This window comes from Labrus mixtus, chromosome 18 (genome assembly GCF_963584025.1).
Source record: "Labrus mixtus chromosome 18, fLabMix1.1, whole genome shotgun sequence".
In the NCBI taxonomy this organism is placed as follows: Eukaryota; Metazoa; Chordata; class Actinopteri; order Labriformes; family Labridae; genus Labrus; species Labrus mixtus.
This window is the reverse complement of record NC_083629.1, coordinates 25,082,846-25,108,944: the sequence shown is the minus strand read 5'-3', so window position 1 is coordinate 25,108,944 and position 26,099 is coordinate 25,082,846. Positions and strand designations below refer to the sequence as shown.

At 43.1% G+C, this 26,099-nt stretch overlaps 2 protein-coding genes across 3 annotated transcripts; one reads left to right on the top strand and one right to left on the bottom strand.

The window, feature by feature from the left end:
- The first annotated feature begins 279 nt into the window (after positions 1–279).
- wdr32 (WD repeat domain 32) lies at positions 280–13,607 on the top strand. The gene is made up of 7 exons (XM_061063132.1): positions 280–960; positions 2,579–2,692; positions 3,516–3,713; positions 6,001–6,203; positions 6,506–6,586; positions 7,204–7,349; positions 8,297–13,607. The coding sequence occupies exons 1-7, from the start codon at positions 509–511 to the stop codon at positions 8,666–8,668; spliced, it is 1,566 nt and encodes a 521-aa protein (XP_060919115.1). The 5' UTR covers positions 280–508; the 3' UTR covers positions 8,669–13,607.
- Positions 13,608–13,920: 313 nt separating this feature from the next.
- Positions 13,921–25,354, bottom strand: LOC132993336 (probable carboxypeptidase X1). Of its 2 annotated transcripts, XM_061063130.1 has the most exons (13): positions 24,960–25,354; positions 23,168–23,277; positions 22,242–22,381; positions 20,995–21,079; positions 19,933–20,083; positions 19,686–19,774; positions 19,454–19,577; positions 17,968–18,164; positions 17,416–17,595; positions 16,181–16,475; positions 15,354–15,493; positions 15,146–15,248; positions 13,921–15,061 (listed from the first exon to the last, which is right to left on the bottom strand). In XM_061063130.1, the coding sequence occupies exons 1-13, from the start codon at positions 25,297–25,299 to the stop codon at positions 14,718–14,720; spliced, it is 2,298 nt and encodes a 765-aa protein (XP_060919113.1). In that variant the 5' UTR covers positions 25,300–25,354; the 3' UTR covers positions 13,921–14,717. The 2 variants fall into 2 exon arrangements, with proteins under 2 accessions (XP_060919113.1, XP_060919114.1); XM_061063131.1 differs by lacking the exons at positions 22,242–22,381; positions 23,168–23,277; positions 24,960–25,354 and adding an exon at positions 21,576–22,219.
- Between the last annotated feature and the right edge of the window lie 745 nt (positions 25,355–26,099).

Below are 26,099 nucleotides of genomic sequence, written 5' to 3'. Positions count from 1 at the left end.
GGTGATGAGGAAAGGTGTCAAGTTACACAGGATTCAAAACATTGAACTTCCTGCTCTTTATTTCATCTTAAGATACTCTTTATGAAAGTTGGTTTGTTGTCGCTCGTATTTAGTGGTATGAATAGAAAAATAACGTGTTAATGTTGGATTTAAATCAAAGTCAGTTTATCTTCATCACTATTTGGCTTTATTTACCACGCGTACTTAGTGTTTCTCATTCAAATCAATTTCGCGCTTTTATTTTGAAGGCGCTCTCCCCGTCTCAACGGTCGTTTTGATGCTAACCGTTTTCAGTTTGACGCGCGGCGACAAGGCGCTGCCAAGTCTGACAACAAAATATACGCTACATATGCAGCTTAATATTAACCGCCATGGTATCTTAAACCGGGGGAGGAATACACGGTTTCATGCTCGGTAGGTGACCGGAGTCAGCTAACTTATCACCGTCGAGTCGACACGCTGCTCCCGGGGAACACAGCCGCCCTAAGTGGACGCTGGAGAGGCTACAATGAGCTCGGAGCACCAGAGCGACAGCGAGGACGCGGACGAGACGCGGCGGGACAGGCCCGACGGAGAGGAAGACCCTGACATCGACGACTCGGGCGTTGGGGATGAAACCCCTCAAGAAGGTTCCCCTTCCCGACCGGAGCGTAGCCCGGCGAGGTCTCCGGCGTCCCAGGACCGGGCGCCCACCAACTGCCGATCGCCCGCCGCGGCGCCGCAGACGGGGACCGGCGACGGGGAGGACGGGGTCTCCAGCAGCGAGAGTCGGCGGGGAAACAGTCTGTTTTCATGGCTTCAGACCAGGACGATAAGACGAGGGGTGTTTGTGGACCCAGCTAGGGATAACTTCAGGACAATGACCAACTTGTACTGCTCCATGAATCCGGCTGTGGAGTCTGTGAACCTGAGCACTCAGACCCACGGAGCCGTGTTCAATCTGGAGTACTCCCCGGACGGGTAAGACTTCACTGTAACCCGGATGTCATGACCACAGAGGTGCAAATGTTGCCCCCCAAAAAGACGCACGAAGGGGGCTTTTTGGGGGGCTTGAAGGAGAAGAGTGTAATGCCTGCAAAGTGCTTGAAATTGCATCCAGGGGGTCATTCTCACAGCCACATTTCCCTGACGTGTACAGGTGTATTTATTTATTTATTGACAGTTTACAACCAACTCAAGACAAATTGAATGTTCTTGAGTTTTCGTCAGATCCACTCTCCCCTTGTGCAGCACTAATGAGTTCATGACGGGTTTAAGCCTGCAGGTGCTCAGACAGCAGGTAGGGATAAACCCTGAAGCCAAAGCAGGCCAAGCTGCTCCAGTCTGGGTCACATGTGTTTATTTCACAGCAGGACACACCACTTCTATCTCATCATTTTATATTTTTTTAATCAAGAAAACATTAATTGAGATTAAGGATCTCATCCTGGACAGGACAGTGGGGTGTGTTATTGTAATTTTTCCAGATATTCAAGTAAGATAAAGCATGTTTGCTAACATTACCAGACATGCTTTATCTTACTTGAATATGTGGAAACAACCGGCTGCAGCAAAGTAAACAACCTGCATAAAACACAGATGAGCACATCCTGAGTCACAGAGCAGAAAAGTAATCAGTTGAAGCATCTACGACCTGATGCACCTTTTAATGTCTGTAATCTACTTTTAAAAAGATTTAGGGCGCACTTGCACTATGCAGTCTAAGCATGTTTGACCCTCTAAGTCCAGTCCGTTTGAGTAGTGTGAGTGCTCCGGTAGACCTCTTTGGCCCTGGCACAGAAGGAAGAGGTGTGCTTCTGCAGGGACTGTTCAGAGACGCCGCTTGTCAACAGGCAGGGCAAACTTTAAAACTTTAAACTCCTGCAGTGGTTCAAAGTGTGCACATTTTGCATTGACAGTAGGAAACCTCCCTAAGAGGGCCCCATCTGACACTCTCTCTCTCATTGCTCTGCTAAGTCTTGCATGCATTATTCCTGTGAAAGAGGAAAAGAAAACAGGTTTCATCTTTCAGCTTTCATTCTCATTATTTATATTTTTAAAGGACATAACATCCTCGTCAGTTTTTGATCTATATCTGAGAATCAGATGACAAACTGTGTTTTGATACCACATGATTTAAAAACAATACAATCTGTTATTGTAAGTACCAAAACGTCAGATCTTCAGACCTTTTTTTAAACCAATCTTTGCATCGAGAGAAAGAGAGAGCTCTGTGTAAGTTGAATAAAGACGTTGGCAATGTTCATGAAATGTTGCCAGTGTATTTGTGCAAGTTTGCAACCTTGCAGAGGTTTGGCTTTTTGAATTTTTTGAAAATGAAAAACAAGAAATTACTGAATGTCTAGGACTCACATTTGTGTAGCCATGCTTTTGAAACAGGTGTCAGTATCATCTGAGCTCTACTAGAATCATATTCAAGCTTTAAATCCTGATGTTGTGACAACCTTTGTGCATTATTTGTCTCAGGTTTGATTTGTGTTAAAAAGCCTTTTGACAAATATATCGTCTTCTGTATCGATGTAAATAAGTGAGCTGTTTCCTCCCTGATGTATTCACTGATTGTTCTTCCTCTGATCAGGTCTGTGCTGACTGTCGCCTGTGAGCAGACTGAAGTCCTGCTGTTTGATCCCATCTCGTCCAGACACATCAAAACCCTGACGGAGGCCCACGAGGACTGTGTCAACAACATCAGGTGGAGCGTTTCTCTAATCTTGAATCATGCAGGGAGAGTTCACTAAGAAAAGTGGAAGACCGACGCAGTGAAATGTAAAAAGATCCCTTAAATCGTTAAGTTGTTTTTATTGTGGGTCAGAGTTCATCAGGTGAAGCTTCTCGTCACAGTGAAAAGAGCAGAGGCCAAAAAAAGGACAAAAGATCAAGCTGCTCTCTGAAATCAGGTCTGCAGAATGTAGATATAAAAAGTAGTCCAGTAGTCAAGACCACAGTAACCGAGACCAGAGTGATCCGAGATCAAGACAAGACCGACACCAAGACAGGGCAAGACCGAGTCAAGACCAAGACCAAGGCAGGGCAAGACCGAGTCAAGACCAAGGCAGGGCAAGACCGAGTCAAGACCAAGGCAGGGCAAGACCGAGTCAAGACCAAGACCAAGGCAGGGCAAGACCGAGTCAAGACCAAGACCAAGGCAGGGCAAGACCGAGTCAAGACCAAGACCAAGGCAGGGCAAGACCGAGTCAAGACCAAGGCAGGGCAAGACCGAGTCAAGACCAAGAGCATAAATATCTCTGAAAAATCCTCATCTTGTGTTTAGGGGGCGTGTCCCTCACTTAGACCGTAACACCGGGAAGGTTGCTGACGTTACCGGGGGATAAAAATCGAATTATACCCTAACCCTATGAATTGAAGTGATTAGTTCTTTTAGAAAGAGACGTTTTCCTTCTAATCAGACGATCATTTGTGGTCTTGATCCGCAATCTGCCCGTTCTGAGACCGAGACGAGACCTTCACATAGTGGTCTCTCCAGACCGGTCACTAATAAAAATTTCCCCCTGCAGATTTTTGGACAACCGCCTGTTTGCCACCTGTTCAGACGACACCACCATTGCATTGTGGGATCTCCGTAAGCTGAACTCCAAGGTGTGCTCGCTGCACGGCCACGCCAGCTGGGTGAAGAACATCGAGTACGACACGAACACGCGTCTCCTCGTCACGTCGGGCTTCGACGGGAACGTCATCACGTGGGACACCAACAGGTTTGTGTTTGAGCAACAACTTCTGTTTTTAAGATTTCTTTTTGTGCCTTTATTTGAGAGACAGTACAGAGGATAGAGACGGAACTCAGGGAGAGAGAGAGAGAGGGGAATGACATGCGGGAAAGGAGCCACATGTCGGATTCAAACCCGGTCCGGCCGCCTAGAGGACCACAGCCTCTGTACATGGGGCGCACGCTCTAACAACTGCGCCACCCGCACCCCAACAACTTCTGTTCTTAATGTTTTTTTAAATATTTGTGCTGTGGCATTATTAGAGAAATATTGAAATTGTAATATGATTTACAATTTGTGACATTTGTTTGAGTTTGTGTCAAACAAACTCCTCGTGTTGGGAACCTGATTTTAGACCAGAATCTCAATGTGAACTAAAGAGTGGAGAAGAACATCCTGGAGAACAGGAAACATGCAGCAGCAGGTTGATTAGAGCACGGAGATGGTAGAGGTGGCGTGCAGACAGTCTATGGTCGTGCAGCGATCACAGGGAATAAACGTCACCACCCCCTCCCACTGGCCCCTCCCACTGGCCCCTCCCACTGGCTCCAGGTGAATTCTCCTGATTATATCCTGCTGCGTTCTCACATCGACTCACTCTGACTTTCTGCAGAATAAATACGAGGAGGCTGGAGGAGAAACTCTGAGTGAAGAGAGAAACATTCAGATGTTTGTGCAGATGTGAAAGCTCACATTTCTTTCCCCTCTTGTTAATTAAAAAGCAGAATTCTTATAACAGTTTTGACCTCCAGTAACACATAATTTAAGATGTAAATATTTAGAATGTTATCTCATAACTAGGAGGGTTTGTAGACGGACTAGGGACACATATTAGTGTTAGAACAAGATGGTGAAGTGTGTTTTACATAATGTGTGACCTTTAATAATCCGCCTGTTTGAAACTGCCAACAGCTACAAATCCTTCATTTCCTTTATCCTCATTTAAGAAGCTTTTCTCTGAGGAGAAATTTGTCTTGCAGCCACGTCAATACACGTCAAAGTCGCAGGTGCTCAACCTCAAGCATGGAATAAATCTCCATCCTTTGGGGGGTGGAGCCTGAAATTCAACAATAAGAAAAGAAAGTGTTGAATATCTGGAGCTTTAGAAGTAACACGAAGGTTTCAAGGTTTGGATGTTAGTGTCAGTGAGAAAACGTTGAGATGGTGTCGCAACCTGGATACAATGCAGAGCGCTATTGTTTACCTCATTCTGCATCAGGAGCAGGTCGTAAAGCTGTAACCATAAATCACAGGCTTTCATCAGCTCTCTTCCTCTCTTCAGTCTATCAAATGAAACCTGCAGCTTATCAGCTCTGAGGCTTTTTATTTTTTGGCTGTAATTCAACTCTGAAACCGGATTTTCTTTCCTTGAAAACAAACCACAGACTTTATAAAGAATGGACAGCTGTACACCTCGCCTCCAGTGAAGCCAAATAGATCAGGGCTCAGGCATAAAAAATGCAGCCCAAACCAAACCGTGCACATTGTGTGCGACCCGGACCGGCCCCTCTGTGTGCCGGCTAAAAAAACGACTTTACAAATAAATAAATTGGCTTTAATAATTAAAGCTTGAAGATGTCTGAATGCCAGAAATCTGAGCAACACGAAAGCATGTAGGCTATTTAGAAAAAAAAGGGGGGGTCAGGTCTCGTGTTCTGTAGGGCTCGGGTCCAGTTTCAGACCTTTAAAGTATTTAGAGCACCCCCTGCTGGCTGGCTGCAGTATTGCTCGTAAACCCCGCCTCCTCCATGTTAACAGATGAGACACGGGTCAAACTCTAAAATCAAAAAAATGCACGTCCGATAAATTTTTCTGGTTCCATCATGAGTTCATTATTATCGCGCCACTCGTCTTTTTCTCTGAGAAGTTTCTTTTGAATTTGATGCTATAAAAAAAGTTATAAAATGCAATGATTGACAGCTCTCTTGACGAATGCAGCTCCTGCAGCTCCTGTGTGCAAATGACAACACACACAAATGGTTCTAAAAGAGCTCAGAACTGCACCCAGCAGGAAGACAGTTCACTTTTTTTCTCTCTGAGAGACCCACAAAAATTGGACTGCGTCTTACATACTGTAAGTCAAGTGTTTGTTTTCGTCAGCGGAAGCAGCGTGACGTCAACACTTCGGCTCTTCCTGTTGATCTTCTGCTTGAAAATTCCCAATATTTTGGATTCATCTCTCTCCAACGAGAAATAAAGTCGATGAAATCAACCCTAAGATGAAGCGTTCCTCAGACTCACCATGAGGCTTTGTGTGATTCTTCTCCTCCTGCAGGTTTACGGAGGACGGCTGCCCGCACAAAAAGTTCTTCCACACTCGTTACCTAATGAGGATGCGTCTGACTCCCGACTGCTCCAAGATGCTCATCTCCACCTCCTCCGGATACCTGCTCATCCTACACGACCTGGACCTCACCCAGTCCCTGGAGGTGGGCAGCTACCGCATGCTGCGAGCGCGGCGGACTCCCCTCAGCTCAGGTCAGACCACGTTTCAGTGAAGAAGAAAAAAAACTACACTTTTTGAATTCAAAGCAATTGAATGATATGTCCATCCTTTGATACAGACTTTTAAAGCTGTTCCGGTTATTAATGCAAAGACTAACTTGGTCATTTTATCAAATCCAAACTTATGTCTTTGCACAAATGAATGAAGTAGTTCTTACCTATATTGGATATTTATTGATATCACATACCTTTGGCTGACTAAATCTTGAAATGGTTAGAGCATTGTTGTTTCCAGATTGAGGAAAAAGATTTTTGACCCTCTTGTGATCCTGTAGATGGAGGCACATCGACGTCCAGATCGGCCGGAACTCCTCGGCAGGGAAACGACTCCAGCAAGCTCCACCCTCACAGAGAAGGTCAGAGAAATCATAGTTGATGTTAGCTGAGGTTCTCTTCAGCCCCAAATATGACTTTAAAGGTGACATATCCTCCTCTTCAGTTTAAATAAGTCTCAGAGCTCCTCAAAACATGTGTGTGAAGTTTCTTGTTCTAAATCCACTCTGATCCTGTATTTGATCATGTCTATAAACCCCTCTATTTCAGCCCTGCTCAGAACAGGCTGTTTCTGTGTCTGTACCTTTAAATATGTAAATGAGCGGTGTCTGACCACGCCCCCTCTCTGGAAGGGCTTGGGTGTACTCGGTGCTTTCTGGCTCCATGTCCTATTGTTTACGGTGAGAAGGCAGACTCAGAGGGCAGAACAAACACCTAGCTGTGGGAGTGTCACCCACCTGGGGGAGGGGCTACTGCCCTTTGTGATGTCATGAAGGGAAAATCTCCAAACGGCCTGTTTGAGCACACATTTTCTGAAAAGTGGAGCAGGGAGAAGATGGAGAGGATGGACTTTTCTCATCATTGGGGGGTTTGTAGACGGACTAGAGACACATGTTAGAGTTAGAAGAACATGGTGAAGTGGATTTTATATAATATGTGACCTTTAGAACGATTAATAAATAAACGGTTGTTCTCACAGGTATTTCTCCGAGGAACAGCCTGGAGGTTTTGACTCCAGAGATCCCCGGAGAGAGAGACAGAGGGAACTGCATCACCTCCCTGCAGCTCCACCCGAAAGGCTGGGCCACGCTCATCCGCTGCTCCAGCAACATGGACGATCAGGAGGTCAGACACATTAATCTGCAGATATGCCACATGTCTCAAAGATTCAATCTGTTGTTTAAAGGGATAGTTTGGTGTTTTTGAAGTGGGCGTGGTATGAGGTCAACATTCAGTGTGTTACCACGTGGAGATGACTCCTTTAATGAGAAACCTTAAGTGTAGTTTGGATGTGGAGGCTTAGATTTACATCGCTGCAGAGGAAGCCATTTGTACCTCGTAATTTATCTCATTTCATGAGTAAACCTAAAAATCAATGGCGCTTTAAGTGTACTTTAAGTGTGTACTATATTGAGAGATGTTTTAGCGCTTTAGTTACTTAAATAAATTGGCTTTTCCTCAGAAAGTCAATTTATTGAAGCACTACTTCAGTACGTCATCCTCTGCCTGCAGCGCTCTGATCAGCTGTTTGATTCAACGGGCTTTGAAAGAGAAAAATAATTCATCCAAACAAAACAAAAAAACAAGTTTTGCAGCGACTGTGACGCTTTGACGTTTACTGTAAAAACAAGAGGACACCTTTGTAGACAGGAGTGCACAGAGGAAACACTTCTGCAGAGAGACGCCAGAAACATCTGGAAACTGGAGGACAGGAGTGATCCTAAGTGACCTGGTGGTGCACAGAGAGCAACGAGTGGGACTAAAAACAGTCCTCCTGGATCAGAGGATACCAGCGGCTCACACATGCCTGCAGTCTGCAGGCTCTGTCTCCCCGTGCAGAGCAGCCTGATGAAGCAGGCTGTAAACATGTTACCTCCTGTTGTTTTTGGGCTTTTTGAATGGGTGTGTATGTGACTTCTGGTGTGTTTGCAGGCGGCATCAAGTGGACACTCGGCGAGCTGCAGTTTTTTTTTTTGTTTTTTTTAAAGTGCAGAGGTTGCTGCTTGGTCTTTTCAAGATGTGACATCACTACACTCTAACGTCTCTCTCTCTTCCTCTCTCTCCCTCTTCAGTGGACGTGTGTGTACGAGTTCCAGGAGGGAGCGCCCACCCGCCCGCTCGTCTCCCCCCGCTGCTCCCTACGCCTCACCCACTACATCGAGGAGGCCAACGTGGGGCGGGGCTACATCAAAGAGTTGTGCTTCAGCCCCGACGGACGACTCATCTGCTCCCCGTACGGCTACGGCGTCCGCCTGCTGGCCTTCGACGAGAACTGCGGCGAGCTGGTGGACTGCATGCCGGTGCAGACCAGCTGCCTCAGAGAGATCCGCTCCATCTACTCGCACAGCGACGTGGTGCTCACCACCAAGTTCTCCCCCACACACTGCCAGCTGGCCTCAGGCTGCCTCAGTGGACGAGTCGCCCTCTATCAGCCCAAGTTTTAGAAAGCAGAAGGATGCGGAGCTGAGTGAAGAAGTGCTGATCAGGGTTCCTGCACAGATTACAAAAAACACTCAATACAACTACATTTAAAAACTCCTTTCATCTGATATATGCAGATTCACCGCTCTCTGACCTGTCAACACAATATAACCAGAGTTAGGGGGCGTTCCTTTGAAAAGAAACTCATTACTCTACAAGATTACTGCCATTAAAGGCTTACTATGCGACTCTCTGAGCAGATTGTCTGATCAAAACAACGCTCTCTACACACACGGGGCGGGGCTAACATGGCGTCATGGGCCGACAGTGAGAGAGGGAGGGGTTAATGTATGAAACATGTTTGAGCCTCTTGAGTGAAACATTAAAAACAACCCTCCTATCATCTTCCAGCATTTGTTTTAAAGTGCTGACTTGTCTTCAGATATTTAGCGATCAGTGTAATTTTCTCTGAACGCGTTTCAAGACGACCTGTTCTGAAAACTCCTCCGATCTGTGATACAAAAGGGATTCACCTGAGAAATATTTAAAAGCACTTCTTCGCCTGGGTCTGCAGCTGGGAATCAGACTGAACCTCAGGATGTCCTGGTGGGGAATCATGAGCTGACATCCGCTGAGCTGAAGAGAAAAGAAAAGACGACTTCTGAGACCGCTGAAGCAGTGGATGAAACGAAAGCCTCTTTGAACCTCAAACATGAATTAAAGAAACACTTTGAGGCAGCAAAACGGGGCAAACTAGACTCCTACCCAGACTGAGGAGAGGGTTCGACCCACGATGCAACATGGCATCAGTGAAGAACAAACGCTCTTCTTTTTCATACTAAAGATCGTTTTTGTCTCCATAGCAGTAGAAATCTTTGACTTGTTTCGAGACGTTGCAGCTGCTGTCTCTGGACGAAAGAAAAACACTAAGGATGCAACAAACATGAAAGTCCATGAAACATAAAAACGTTTCTCTGACGTCTGCGCTGTCGTCGATCGTTCGACACGGCGTCCTGCACTGCGGATCGTATCGCTCTGCTCATGCCTTCTCCACAGGTGCTGCTTCATTGCTCATACAATCTGAACGCCTAACGCCCTCAGATCTCCCCCGGTCGCTCTCTTTCTACCCTAACCTTCTCCTTTTTCCATGCACACACTTCTGTCTCTACTGGTTTAAGCTTTTGGTGGTTTTACTGGTGTATTTATGATGGCACTCCTCCTTCAGTGTTTGATTCATTTGAGTGTTTGCAATCATTGAGGCAGCTTAAGGTCGAGGTGAAGTTCTCATTTCTCTTCACTGTTTGTGTTTTTGTCATGAACTTTATGCCGTCTGGAAAAAAAATAAAGTCCCAGCCTGTCAGTATCCAGATCCACTTCCTGTACGAAATGCAAAGAAAGAACTCCCGAAGAGATAAGACTGGCATTACTTTTTATAAATAAATGAATAGAGCTCCATCTTCAAATAACTTCCCCACACATTGCATCCTGTTAAATCAATAAAAATGATTATAAAAGATGCAATGAGTAAATTTAAAAGCTGACTACTGTAGGTTGTAGCAAAACAGTGAAGTGGTGGAGGACTACTTTCTGCTGCGGAGTAATACACAACAACAACTTAGCCTTAAACGCATTCTCTTTGGCTCCACGCTGTAGTTTCCAGCAGAGTCATTCTCTATTTTTTGTCTTTTCCAAGTAAATATTAACCCTTAAGAAGTATTAACAATCCTGCCAGATTCATCTTTTAAATAAGTGTCTCGTCGACTCTCGGGATGGTTACTTTTCTGTTAGCAGACGCTACCTACGCATCTCCTGTTTTTGTTTAAAAGAGAGAAAATTGTTGCCATGACTTGACGTGTTTTTATGACTTTGTTCTGTTAAAGTATGAATAGAGAGTTCGTTGCCCTTCACAAACATATCACAAATCCTTTTCATATCATTATAATACAGTTAACCAATCAGGTTTTGACTCTGTGAGGAGCGAACAGGTTGCTTTTTCTGTTGAAGGACGGGCGATGCTTTAGTGTTTGAACAAGTGTAGTAAAGCTGATTTAAGGTCCAAGCACATCTTTAATGTAAACAGATGACTGAATACAGAATAGGTTTTAGATAGACATAGCATATTCTACTATGCATAACAGCCTTTATGGAGATTCTCCTCTTCTTGCTTATTTTATGTGAGGGCGATGTCAGATGCCAAAATATGGTTTTCTTTAAAGTGAACTGTGAGCTGAGAGCTTGAGGTTAACATGCCGTAAAACTTCAATTAATAGCCGGGCAATCAAATGACCCCGCCTTTATTTGGGACAGGTGTCAATACGAGGCGGGCCTTTAATTATTTTCAAACAAAATTTGTGCACAGCAAAGATGGGAAAGACTATCAGATTGTAAACTTAGGCCTACGCAAGAAAGAATATTTAATACTTAAACGTGTAGAAGAAAAGAAAAGAGGATATCTAAAAACATTGATTTGATCTTACTTGGTAAGACATCCATACCAACCTGTTTCACTTTGGGGCCGAGGGGGAGACATCCTCCTCATTAATATATTTTTGATCTGCAAACTAATCAACTCTAAATTCACAGACTCCTCTTATTGAATGTATTTGTCTAAACTTACAGCAACACCAGGCTGATAATTTAGCGACTAGGCCTCAAATTGGCATGGGCGGTTCTAGGCAGGGGCCAACAGGGGCTGGTCCCCCCTGTGGCCACCCCTCCAAAAGGAAGCACCCCCCTAATAACACAGTATTTGACTCATAATCTAGTATTAAATTCTGTTACTGAAACAAATATAAATCATGGTATTTAATGATGTGCGCTATTGTTTGGCATAAATATATAGATATTTTTTAAAGCGATCATCTTTGTCTATTTTTCACCTGGGTTTAATGTTCCCCTCTGATAAAACAACTGGCCCCAGTTTGGCCCCCTCAGTAAAAGTGGTCTAGAACCTCCACTGCAAATTGGGATGGGCTTTTATTTGAATTTTGAAGGTATGCTATGATGGATGTTAAATTTCTTTTTTTAAAAGAACTTCATGAGATAAACAACTTTTTTTGCTTCCTTAAAAAATGTTAGATGTGTAAATAAATACATATTGGTCCATTGAATACATTGTGAAGCTAATGATAGCAGCTTAGCCTGGCTTTTCCCACAAAGAAAGTAGCGATCCGTGTTAACTTTCACCAAGTCTGCCTATCACAGCTGAATAAAGTATTTGATTAATATTACACCTCGGGTTTTTAATGTGTACAAACCGAAGTTTTAAACCGAAAATCGGCCGTGTTTGTGTTGGTTCTGGATCGGACTATTTCTTGGCCGGGACCGGTTACTTCCTGGAATCTCGGCGGGTTGCCTAGCAACCGAACCGCACAGATCTGGGCCTAATCACAAAAACGGCAAACTTGTTTTGTACCAAGGTGTTTTTGGTTTTTACAGATTAAACACACCAGATACAAAGTGTTGATTCATTGTATGTATTTATTACAGTTTTTTATGTGCAGGTTCATATCACAAAATGTTTAAATTAATCTTCATAACAAACCCCTGCAAATATTTAAAAAATATATATATATTTACAATTCATTGAAATATAGCATGATTAATTGATTTTCTCAGCTCACACAACATGAAGGACTCTTAAAACACTCTGTAACGCAATATTTCTCCACATTTAAGTCAGCTTTAAGAGGTTTTTCAGATTTTTTATAATCACATTTTAACCATATTTGTGAACTGTCATATTTATTTTTTGCGTGAAATTAAGTTAAAGATAGTTTCCTTATTAAATATAGATGTTGAATTATATATAAATGCTAGATATTATAGCCTAAATGTTTAATCTAAATTTCAAGATTCTAAATATTTAGAAATCATAGCAAATGTTTTGAATATTAAATATTTAGAATCGCAAAATGTATCTTTAACATTTAGATATAATATTTAACTTTCAGATATAATATCCAACATTTAGACAGCGTATAGCCTTTAACATTCAACATTTCGATGTAACATTTATATTTGCAAGTGAAATTATCTTTAATTTAGTTTCAAAATAATTTATGAATAAATATGACTTTAAATGTGATTTTAAAAAAGTGACATTTTAGAGCTAAATGTGGAGAAATGTTGTTGTTGTGTTAACTTTACAATGGGCGCCCCAACTGACTGCTTCAAATGTGGATATTTTTAAAGGTGCACTATGTAGATCTGGTAGTGAAATTTGAAAGTTGGAGAAGTGAAACTATTCTGTTATATTTTCTGAACTAAATACACAAACTTTATTCAAAGGAAGAAATGGATCCCTGGAACACGTTTTGGAGCTAAAAAGCCCCGCCATAACTTCCTGCGTAGCATTTTTTCTTCAAACGATGTTCCAGGGACCAAATTTTCCTCTGATGATAGTTTGTGTATAGATGTATGAACACAGAATCTGGTGCACCTTTAACTCATGGAGTCTATTTCACGTTCAGCTCAACCAATTTGGGGATGTTCCCTCATCAGGATTAACTAATCCCCTCCTTACATGCGCTTATCAATTGTATAATTAACCCTTTAAACTGCAAAATGTGTGGTTGATCTTTCTTGTAATTGGATGAGCCGAAGGTTAAAGTGCCAGAAAGGTGTGTACTCTGCTTTATTTAATTCCCTTTCAGAAGCTTCAAGAAAAGTGTCTTATCTGCCATTTTCATTTCAGGTACTTTACACTATATGAATTTTATTTTTCAGTCACTCCTGTTCCGGGTTTTAACATTAATTCTGCTGTGGATTATGTTCTCGGTATTTCTGGTGTTAACCTGTGCACACCTGACCTGATCCCAGCTGGAGGAGGAGGGTGGACGAACATGTTGAATTGCTTACTTGCTTTTGTTTCTTTAATGGCTATACACAGCGAGTAATCCCAACAAATGATGCTAAAATGGTACTCATTATCGCTGAAATAAAAAGATTAGCTTCTTTTTCTATGCTGACTGTTCAGTGTTTGAGTCCTGTGTTTTAAACTCCACAGAAGTAGTGCTGATGATCAGCCACTAGATGGCAGTAATTACACTTCTAGTGGTTCCTACACCAGAGTTTAAGACCCTTCAAGAGGTCTTCATATGATACACAAATATGAAAGATGTTGCCTTTCAAGAGGAAGAATCATTCTGGTAGAACTGAACTCCACTAAGAGGACATTTCACACCATTGTCCTATAGCAACAAAAACCCAGAAGGTTTCCCTCCTTTTCAGGATTATTTTTCTCCACCTTTGATGCTAGAAAGTAGATATCACAAATAAGTAACATATTTATTTCAAGGTCTCGTTGGACTTGGGTCAAATAAAACAATGTAAGAACAAAAACATGTGACATATCAGACCAGCTGACAGTTAATCTCTCGACTCAGTCATCTCAAAGAAAAGCAACAAGTGAAAACATGAATTTGGACGGTATCACTCAAGAATGTCAGTAAAGGATTGTCAGTGTCTGTCAGCCTTCAAACACAAACAAAATGTGTTTTTATGACTTTAAGAAGTGACTCAGTTTGTGTCCTTGTTTATGTTTAAAAGAGTTTGTGTGACTGTGATGGATTCCTCTGCCTTAAAGGGCCAGTACACCTTACATACATTTGCCTTCCTATCAAATTCAAAGGTATAATATGCAAAACTTTAAACATTAATATAGCAGATATAAAATATGTCCTAACTTGATACTTCATTGAGTAATGACTTTATGAAAAGAGAGCGGGTTTGTTGTTCTCAGCTCTGTGTTCACACTGACGGGACGGTGCTTCCTTCTGCTTGTTTATGTTTCACCCAGTGGTTCAATGTTTGTTTTAAAACAAAAAACAACAGACTGCCGCTAAAGTGCAACATCTACTGGACATGTACATCCTGAAAGTCACATTTTATACCTTTTAGAGTGATATTTAAAAACCTTTCCATAAACTTAGGTGAACTGGCCCTTTAAACGTGTCCTCTCTTTAATCACAGCAGGTAAGTAAAGTGTTGGTTTTTTTTCACAGAGGTCGGTTCTCTTCCCTTGAACTGAACTCTTCCAGCCTTCTTCAGTCCCCTCGTCCCGGACCGCTCTCATTCTCTCCGGGCTCTGGTGGACCGAGCCCTCCTCGTCCGCTGCTGCTCCTCCTGCAGGCGCTGACTCTCCCGGCGCCGGTTGAGGACCTTGGTGCTGGCGCGTAGCTTCCGGAGCCTCAGCGCACGGAGACGCAGCTGCAGGTCCTGGGGGATCTTCCCTCCTTTGGCACGGATCTCCTTCAGCATCTGAACGGGGGTCTTGGTGAGGATGAAGTCGCACATGGTGGGACGTGGTTCCATGCCTACGTTGCAGCGACGCATCGACGGGAAGTAACCCTCTGCCCAGACCACCACCTTGTAGTCGCCCGGGTTCAGCAGACGCCAGTAGTCTCCGTCAGCAGCTGAGGACATAAAAACAAGATGATTCAAACGTCGTCTCTACTTCTGTGTCCAGTTATTCCATAGAAATAATAAAATCAAGTGACCTGATCGGATGTCATGGTCGTGATCTTCCACCTTCACTACAGCGTCAGGGATCCCTTGTTTGGTCAGCTTGTCTCTGATCACACCTTTGATGCCTCTGTGGACCTGAGAGAAGAGGGACACGTGCAATTTTTAGTGCCTGTTTCAAGGATTTCAAGGTTTCTGCAAATGGTGACATCAAACCTCAGGATTCAGTTCATGCCGACTGACCTGCTCCATGTAGACGAGCAGAGACTCTTTGTTGTTCTCCCACTCGACGGGAAGCTCGCTGACATGAGGAAACTTATCGCAGGACAGCTCCACCGTCACCTCGAAGCAGTTTGTGTGCATGTAACTGAAGTCGTTCATACCTGCAGGAAACGTAGACGGATTTATTGTGTGCATGAGAAAGACAGCAGCCCTTTTCTTTATGTTGGCACGGCAACTTCAAAGGTCTCATATCCTCCTCCTCTTCAGTTTAAATAAGTCTCAGAGCTCCTCTTCAACATGTGTGTGAAGTTTCTTGTTCTAAATCCACTCTGATCCTGTATTTGATCAGATCTATAAACCCCTCTATTTCAGCCCTGCTCAGAACAGACTGTTTCTGTGTCTGTACCTTTAAATATGTAAATGAGCCGTGTCTGACCACGCCCCCTCTCTGGAAGGGCTTGGGTGTACTCTGTGCTTTCTCGCTCCATGTCCTATTGTTTACGGTGAGAAGGCAGACTCAGAGGGCAGAACAAACACCTAGCTGTGGGAGTGTCACCCACCTGGGGGAGGGGCTACTGCCCTTTGTGATGTCATGAAGGGAAAATCTCCAAACGGCCTGTTTGAGCACACGTTTTCTGAAAAGTGGAGCAGACAGAAGACGGAGAGGATGGACTTTTCTCATGATTGGGGGGTTTGTAGACAGACTAGAGACACATGTTAATGTCTCCTTTATTTATTACGCTCTGGTTTTGAGCTGGCAGAGACACTTAGGAAGTTTTATTGAGTTAACTTCATGCCGTCTCTGATCTAAATCTCCGTCTCTGTCATCCCTGAGTGCGTTCACTCACTGCCGGGGACGGTGTGCCACGCTCCTCCGTTGATGATGTTGTTGTGCTTCTGGAAGTCCTCGTAGTGGCAGATGCGGCGGTCGGGGTTGGCCATCACCAGGTTGGTGGAGGCGTAGACGGTGGCCAGCCAGCGGAAGAAAGCGTTGTCCGCCGTCGGGGTGTCCTCCTGAGGGGCCCAGTCACGCGTGCAGTCGAACGGGTACGTCACCACCAGTTCTCCTCCGTGGAGGTTCGCACTGAGCACGAAGGGGATGTCCTGCATCCAGCTGATGACGGCACGCGTCTCTGGAGACACCTGAGAGGGAAAGACGTGTTGGTGATTCCACTGAAAAAAACTCTTAACAAGTAAATTAGTGAAATATCTCTTCAAAAATATCTCTTATGAGAAACAGTCACCAGAGAAGTCCAGATCGTATTTTAAGATATGAAAAGCAAAAATGAAGGCCTGAACTGAATCAAGGCCTCAGGGATGAATATCAGACAAATATTTTCAAGAGAATTTTTGAATAATTGATGATCTTTGTTCTGAGTATCTGGAGGCGGAGCTTCAACATGTGTTCATCTTTCACAAGAAAATCTGTTGCTCAGGCTTCCAGGAAAACCACGGCTCTGTTGGCTCTGAAGTGATTTCCTTATTTACTCGGGTTTCTGTTCCACAGAATTGAGAAAAATATTTTCCCTTTCTCAAAATGTCGACAAGAAACTCTTAAAAACTGCTTTCAGAGTGAACAACATTTTGACCTCTATATGATTCACCCCTCTGAGGCGGCCTAGCTGAGGTCCTTTGGTATGGAAGCAGAGAATAGGAGTGTTTGCAATTATTTATTGCTTTTATCTCAACATAACAAGTTAATGATTGACCCACAAAAGGTTGTCTCCTCTTGTAGTTTCTATTATAAAGGTTGAAGGAGATTTCTGGTTGCATCAGATCGAAGCTGAAAATGTCAATGCTAAAAGATTCTGAGATGAATCTGAGGTGATTGCAGCTTGTGCCGAGGACAATGTTGTACACTGGTTGCGCTAAACTCCTTGTCAACGTGAGTGGAGAGGGGTTGGAGGTGTGTCTCTGTAGGAGAGCGGGGGCTTCAGTATGGAGGAGGCGTGGCCAAACAGCAGTTTGTTTTGGTTTCGTGTTGGAGCTCAAGGGCGACATCTACTGGATCAAAAAGTCTCACATTCTTCCTTTAACTCTTCTTCTATTACTGCATCATATATAAAAATCTGCGTATACTTACAAAGGCGTCCTCTTGGGTGTAGTACTCCGGGATGGGGATGTAGTGGTTGGTGACTTTAGATTTGTCTGCCGCCGCCTCCTCGGCGTCCCACATGATGTTGTTCAGGTCTGGAAAGTTATGATTCAGGTCGATTCCTTCAAAGCTGTATCGTCCCTCAGCCCAGCCGGCCAGTTCTGATCCCTGCAGCAGAGCGGTCAGAAACAGGATGAGGAAGTACAGCAGATGGATTAATATGCCATACAGTGAGCCGGAAATATTCATGTGCAACACTTTCATTTTTCTTGTAGCATCGATGCCCATTTGTCTGTACTTTCTGCTTAATAGCCAAATTAATTATGATTATTATTTGGCATTGGGTAATACAATATCTACCCTCCATTCCTAAACTAAGGCAGCTGTTTGAAGCTTGATTTACAACACAAAGTCTTCCAGTTGAACCCCCTTTTGACTTTGAGCGTTGAATAGGAATTGCAAAGAAAGGAGACGTGGTCACTCTCCTCTATGAAAACTACAAAAACATCTTCCACACAGAGCCCCTTCACCTCCACTCACCTTCTCATAAGCTGCCTCATATCCATCGGGGTTCATGGAGGGCAGGAGGTGTATCCGTGTCTCGGTCACCAGCCTGACGACACGCTGGTTCCCCTTCTTGTATTCTCTGCACAGATACTGCATGAGGTTCAGGACGAGCTCTCGGCCCAGAGCCTCGTTCCCGTGCATCCCCGCCACGTAGCGGAACTCCGGCTCGCCTGCCAAGAAGAAACATTTAGAGGGTCACTTTATCTGCTGAGTAATAAAAGTGAAGGTCGGGTCGATCCAAAACATGACGCCAGTAAAGTTTTATTTTAGTCAGTGGGTCGAAGTCAAAGCAAAGAAAAGCTGATTAAGAACATTTTAATGAAACTTTCAGAGTGTTGGGTAACTGTGAGTCAGCACTTTTCCAGGAGTCATACATGGACTGGCCAGACTTGATGGCAGACATGCCTGAGTATATTCACGATAACGGCTTGAACTCCAAACACTCTGGATCTGCTTACATCTGGTTTTATGAGCTTTTTATGCATTCAACCGTGAAGACATGAAATTAAGATCAGCTGTTGGCAGTTCAGTTATTTCCCCCTTGGAGTGAAGCAATCTGAGGTCCATTACTACAGTTTCTACTTTTAAAACAAAACTCAAAACCTATCTGTTCTCGAAAGCATATGAATAGTTATTTTTTATTTTTTTGTATGTGTGTGTGTTTGTATGATCACTTTTGTGGTAACTGATGTTTGCTTTGACATGTGCATGAATTATTAATGACTGCGGAAACACTTTCTTTCTTTTGTATGCTGTGTTTTGATTTTGTTTTTAACCTTTTTAATGTAAAGCACATTGAGCTTATCTGTAATGAAATGTGCTATATAAATAAAATTGCTATTGCAATCTGAAAATGTGTTGACTCTTCTGTACAGCACATGATTAGTTTATGTTGAGGGGCCAAAACCTCGATATCACAAAGAAAGATCTGTGTGGTTTGTTTGAAGAGAATTCTGTCTCCAGTTTCAAAAAGTTATCAGTTTGTTTACACGAGAGAGCCGACTCCTCGAGCGTTCGCCTGCAGAGAGAAAAGCTGAATAAACACTGGAGGATGTGAAAATGGACCCCCCGAGCAGCTGAACTCAACATATAACACGAAAAAAAACAGGAAACTTCTGACTTATCCAAACCAAGCGGCAACCTCCGGGGTTGAACAATGAAGCCTATGCGGAAGTCCAAATTTAGCAGAATGTAGGGGGTCCACTTGAGGAGCCCACATACATACACACATAAACACATAGGGTCACATACACACCACATTGAAAAAAGCCTGTTTTTACAGCATATATAAACATGTTTACAGCCTGGTACAAAAAACTAAATAGGTCTGGATAAATATTGTCCTCATGGGCACACACTGTACGGGGGGTGAATGTTTTCATAACCCATCCGTTTTGATTTTCTGAACGATACGATCCATAGTAAGACTCGTAGCTGACATGATTGACGTTTCTCTCACCTAGTTCGTGTTTGCTGGGGTTATCTGAGATCACCATGACGTAAAGTTTCAGGCCCGTGTAGCTCTTCCCGATGGTGTAGACGTGGGTGATGTCCGGACACTCATCGGTCACAGACTTCATGAGCTTTGAGGGTCAAAAGAAGAGGGTTTAAAGGGTTAAAGCTAACTTCAGAGAAAGTCTGCAAACTGTTAAAAGAGCGAGTGCAGACAGAGGCGTTCATCATGCTCAGACCTTTCTCATCTCTTTGTAGTTGTGGTGTCTGAAGTCCAGGGCGTCGCTTGATCCTGGTTTTTGTTCTGAGGAGTAGATATCATCTGGATCTACGAGGAGAGAGAGCACATTAACCTCCTTTTGTTGACTGACAGACACCCTACCTGAACATAAGAATGTGATTTGGTGCATTCCTCACTGAACACATCATAAGTAAACTGTTTAATGAATCATTATGAGTAACTCTACACGGCAGCGTTGTGCCCACCATGAACACGACAGCCGAGGATCTCCGCTCGGAGGCAGACGGTCCCGTTGGTGTACCAGGTCTGAGGGTTGATCCGGATGAAGCGGGCCACGGTGGGAACAGGGAGGAGTCCGAGCACTGGAGTCTCTGGATTCTGGTTTCCTTCAAAGATCTGTTCAATGTGACATCAAGTTAGTTTGGACATTCAATGATACCCTTCAGAATAAATGAAGTCATCGATGAGTAACACCAGAAAGCCCTTTAGAGAGAATAAACCTCTACTGTAGCAGAACAAGCCGATAGTTTTTAAAAGACCTCTTAAAAAAAGTGAGAGAGTAAACTGTATGCACCATGAACTGAACAATCAAACAGGAATGAAAACATAACCTACTCGGCAGACAAGTCAACCCTAAAAATAAGAAACTGGGCAAAGACTCTTTGTTTCACGTCCAGCTCTGTGGAAAACGATCAGACTTTCCAAAACACTTTCCAACACGTTGACATTTGGCGTCAAATAAAAAAGCCTTTGCAGGTTTTTTTGGGCTTTTTGGGCCTTCAATTGTGAGACGGGACAGTGGACACAGTTGGAAAACAGGAGCGAGAGAGAGAGAGAGAGAGAGAGAGTGGAGCATGACATGCAGGAAAGCAGTCACAGGTCGGATCGAACCCGGACCCAGGACTATAGCCCCTCTACATGGGTCGCACTTTGATGACTAGGCGCCCTTAGATGCAGGTTTTGATCATTCATTTCCCCCTGCAGCTACAAGTTGGAGTCTTAATACTGGTTTATTTTAGTTAGAAAACCAGTTCTGATTCAATAAAAGGAGAGGAATAATTTGTTTATGTAAACAGTTTTTCAAATTATGTAAAACTGTTTTCATACAATCATCAAATTTGAGTGTCTTGCTTTTTGTTTTCACTTTAAGTTCTCTTTTGTTGGATTTGTTTCTGGTCTTTGTTCACGATACATATTTCACTTTGGTACAGCTCTTCGAAATCTGTTTTCCATCTGTGTGAGGTCCACCAGACACAAAAGATGCATTCCTTGTATCAGAGAAGAGTAAAAAAAAAAAGAGTTCTTACTGCATCTACTGTCCCGTTCTGGCAGGTTTCCCAGTTCACAGAGTCATTACTCAGCTGGACTTTGTAGGTGTGGACCCAGTCCCAACTGTGATGAAGACAAAGAAGCACAGAATAAAGAATTATTAATCAATCAATGTTTATTGAAATAGCAACGGTTATTACGCAGGATATCAAGGTTATCTCATTGCAAATTCAACAATAGAGCAGGTTTAGACTTCACTATTTGTTATTCTATTTCCACCAATGAGCACGCACTTTGCAACAGTGGCAAGCAAAATCCTCTGGTTTCTTTGATAAGTATAATTGACTATCATCTGCATAATATTCAACATAAATGGAGTGTTTCCTGATTAAATTACAGTGACTAGAAAAAGTCCCAGAACCTAACCCTGTGGAACTCCACGATTACATTTGATGTGCATTTTAGGGCTTTAAACTTACAATTATCTTTAAGAAGAGCTTATTTTAAATTCAGCAATTATTAATTAATCAAAGCTTATTTTTAGCACTGAATAGGAAAGAGGTTTTCTCACGACCAGGGCTGGACTGGTAATCTAGCATTCTAGCATGCAAAGACACACCTTTGGGCCACTGGCAAAAGACGTATCACCGACCCACAGAGCATGGGCTGTAGCCAATTGGTTATTTTTTTACAGTGACAGTTGGCTGGCCCAAACATGTATCCTGTAGAGCCAACACCAGCCTCTTCCCCTCACCCTGCTTATAACCCTTGAACAAAAATGAACAGGTCAAGACAGACTTTTTTTTTTTACCTATTTTTGGGGGGATTAAACATTAATCCACCAATGAGCAAGCACTGGTCAATCATCGCAGGAAAATCTTAATTTTAAAAGGCAGACATGATGAACAGAACCAGATCATTATTTAACTGGTTGACATAAGTATAAATGAGTATCATCTGCATAACAATAGACAGAAATGTATTGTTTCCTGTTGATACTACCTTGGGACAGAATTTATCAGGGGTGAATAGAATCGGGCCCAGCATTGAACCCTGTGGAACTCCATGACCATCTTTTCATGTGCATAGAGGACATTATTTTTAACAAGAACAAACTTACAATGTATTGAGAGAAGAGCACGTTTCCTTAATTTTCCATTTGTTAAACACTATACCATGTCGTCAAAAACGATTTGTTTAGCCGGTTCTTTTTTGTATTAGCAGCAGTTCTATGTTTCATTTTGTAACGAGAACACCTCATATTTTAATCCTGATACTACCTGACCTCCAGATGGAGTTTCGGCCCTGCAGGATGACTCCAGTGAACAGGGTCAGGTGGATGGCGTCCACCTCCAGCCACTGGTGCTGGTCTTTGTACTCAGCGCACCAGGCTCCGTCATGCAGGTCTCCGTCCTCGATGCCAGACTGAAAACACATGTTACACAGACAGTTTCTGTTTCTGTCTACTGCTGAATCCATTAAAACACAAAAAAGGCTCCTGGCGCTGCCTCGATGTTTAGTATTGCATAAGATTCTGGTGTTGACCCTGATTTTACTATAATTGCTTTCAGACTTCGGCGCTACAGATCAAGAGAAGGGGGAGGGCTGGGATGATGAATGGAAGTGCTGTCAGTAGTTTACAGAACTTAACAAGAAGGCTTTATTCTGCAGCTTTAATATGGTGGTAATTTTATATGTCAGTTTAAACTGAGGGAAAGGAGATGTTTCTTTATTTAATGATTCATTAAGTCAGGAAATATGTTGCAGAAATCAAAGCCAATTATGTCAAAAGGACCGAGGAAGGATGTGCATGTCTTTAATTCTGCAAATAAATATTTTTTCCCCTAATATGTTAAAAAAAAGGGCTGGTATCTGCTCCTTTGTGTGAGGGGCAACAGGAGGAGCACTGCAAGAGGTTGAGCCTTAAAAATGACCTGCTAATGTTTGTGTAATAACACAAACATCTCCAATATGCAGAAATACTTCTTTTATTCGTCTTACGTGATAGAATATAGAAACTCTTTGGGTTCTCAAGTGATGTTTGGACATAATAACCAATTTAAAGAAGGTCTTTTTGAGCTGTTTACCACCAAAACCTGAGGAACAAGGCAATGTATATTTCTAATTTTCTGCCTGCAGGCTACAAACTTCCTGTTGAGATCTATGGGACTAACTTTAACTGTATTTGTGATGATCCAGATCTGGACCCACCTGGATATTCAGCCTCCCCCTGTGAGGACCCAGACCTTCCCGCTGGTAGGAAGAAGCTTGGATCTGGCTGTCATCGACCTGCAGAGACTCAAGGCCGAGGGGAGGACAGTCTGCAGAGAAAACAGAACCAGGAGATAAAATCTGCAGTTGTCTGTAGAGTTTGATCCTCTGCAGAAGTGACTCAGACAACCTGACTGACGAGGGGTTAAAATCTCTCGTTCTGGTTTCACTGAGTAAGCAAACAATCGGCTGATGTAACAAGAGGCCTCAGCGGGCTTTCATCTGGAACATTTCCATGATCATCCCGGGTCAGCTCAGTGGAAGTTTGAAGGACTTCTCTGGAGGAAAAGTTAACAGATAAGCAAATCCAAGAGGAGGGTTTGTATGAAACATGAGACAACGTCGAGAGCCAAGACAGAGAAGTCAAACGTCCAGCAGAGCAGGAAGCCAAAGAGCTGCAGCTGGAGCGCATTTTATGGGTTTGGGAACAAGCAAAAACAGACCCATTAATCACAAACACGAGCAGAACTGGCAGAGAGAAACAGCTCTGTGGGTTCTCTTTAGGTCAAAGGATGTTTAAGACATTAGACTCCATAAGGAGCAAAATAAACGTGTCTGGTTTGAAGGAAGTTTACATGAGAACTTCCCTCAGATTCAAAACAAACCCCTTCAATATGTATAGACCCGATCTGCATCCATCCCCCCCAAGAACAATCACTAGTTTGAGATCCTAAAATTAGGGTATTTTCTTTGTTTCTTATAACAGGAAACAGATTCTGTTTTGTTCTGCGGCTATCAGCAAATCATAGCGAGCATATTTGTGGACCATCACTTGGAATTTAGGGAAATTGTAAAGTCCATATTTCACTGTTTTCTGACAAAGAAAATCATTTCCTGTCGTGTAGCCGTAAATATGTTTTCCACATGAGTCCATCGGTTTGGTAGTTTTGCAGCCTTTTCCATTTAAATCAAAACACAAACCACAAATGTGGTTGAGCTCCAACAAGTGGGGCTCAAACCTTTGGTAGTTGGTAGTGTGTATTTTTTAGAGTCATTGTGTAGTCACTTTTCCAAACAGATCTCCTGTTCCAGCTTCTTAAGTGTGAATATTTATTGGTTGTAATTTCCCTCCTGTAACAGTTAAGTGAATATATTTGGGTTTACAGCTGTCGTTCGGACTACATTGCATTATTATACATTTACACAAAACATAAATCTAAACCAATCTAACGGGAAACAAAGTGTTAAAATGTATGCTAATGGGGGTGCAGTGGTTAATGGTCCTCCAAGCGGGCGGCCCGGGTTCGAGTCCCACCTGTGGCTGCTTTCCCGCATGTCATTCCCCACTCTCTCTCTCTCTCCCTGACTTCCAGCTCTATCCACTGTCCTATCTCTCCATTAAAGGCACAAAAATAAATCTTTAAAATGTATGCTAATGATCTCATCTTCTTCTCATTTTCACCTTTCATCTCGTCAGTCTTGGTCTTGGTCTTGGTCTTGGTCTTGTCTCGGTCTCAATCCCTAAATGTCTCTGTCTTATCTTGGTCTTGGACCACTCCGGTCTCAGGTAGTTTGGTCTTGACTACAACACTACTACAAGATAACTCGATATTGTAATGTTACATTTTTTACTCTAGAAATCTTAATTCTTCCTTCATCACTGAAATCCGATTTTCCTTGGGTCCCTGAAGGCATCATTCATTAATTGCTTCCTTAATTAAGGTAAGTAACTAGCTTAACACACACAGAGCTGCAATCAAAAGTCAAACTGACAAACTTTAGTTTTTCTCACCCAGAGTTGTTTTCTTCTCTTCTGTCTTTTTGTCATCTTCCTTTTCTTCTTCTTTGTTGGTGTTTTCTTCTTCGCTGTTGGTGGTGCCTTTACTGTCCAGCTCTTTGTCAGTAACAGAGGGGATGCCGGTGATGCTGCTGGTGGTGTTTAACGCCGTCTGAGCTGTTGTAGTCGGTGGTCGTGTGCTGTGATCCTGCAGCCCCACACTCACAGACTCAGCTGTAGTTGTTGAGCCGTTGAGGAATATATTAAAACTCTCAGTCGTTGCATCTTCTGTCAGCGCTGAAAACCCTCCAAGAAAACTCGCAGCGGCCAAAAGCATGCACAGAGACGTCTGCATCCTCCTCTTTTGTTTGCTGCTGCAGAGTGTGAGCGGGGAAAGAAAATCCCCCGGCAGTTTATGTGGAGATGAGAGAGCCAGACCTCCATCTACCACACTCCTCCTCCTCTGCCCCACCTCCCCCTTCCTCCATAAATTCCAACCAAAAAGTCCTGAAGGGAAAAAAGTGACTCAAAAACAGACATTGCAGCTTACATAATGTGGGTTAAGCGTGCATCAGTGACCTATATTCAACTTCCTTTAAAACATTGATGAAAAATCTTAACTTTTGCAAAAGTAGCTCTTTCTTTTTCTTTTACCTCTGCTGGTGATTGTTATGATTTCTCAGTTTTCTGGTACTTGTAGACTGCAACTTCAACATACATATTCATCACTTTTCCATGTTCTTCTTTGCTGTCTTTGTATTGTGACGACCCCTCCCTCATTTCTCCCACCCTGCCTGTCTGTCTGTTTGCATGCTTGCTTGTCTCTCAGTCTTGTCTCACTCTTTCAGATGCTTGGAGTTGGGTGATGGAGGAACAACTCCAAAAAGGCATTTCAAGAAAACATGATCCATCTCATTTTGTCCTGGTTCTGTTGAACCGCTGATTCATTCCAGTGACTCAATGTTTCGTACTGTTCCCATTTCATTCTGCGCTCGGAGTTAATCTTTTATTGGTCATGATTAACGCTGTCCTCGACCGCTCAGCACTGAGTCTGGGAAACATCCTTTTTGTTCATCTTCTGTTGGCTTCTGTTCTCTTTTTCAAAGTCAGGAAGACATTGATATGAAACACCAGAGAACTTGATGATTGTGCTTA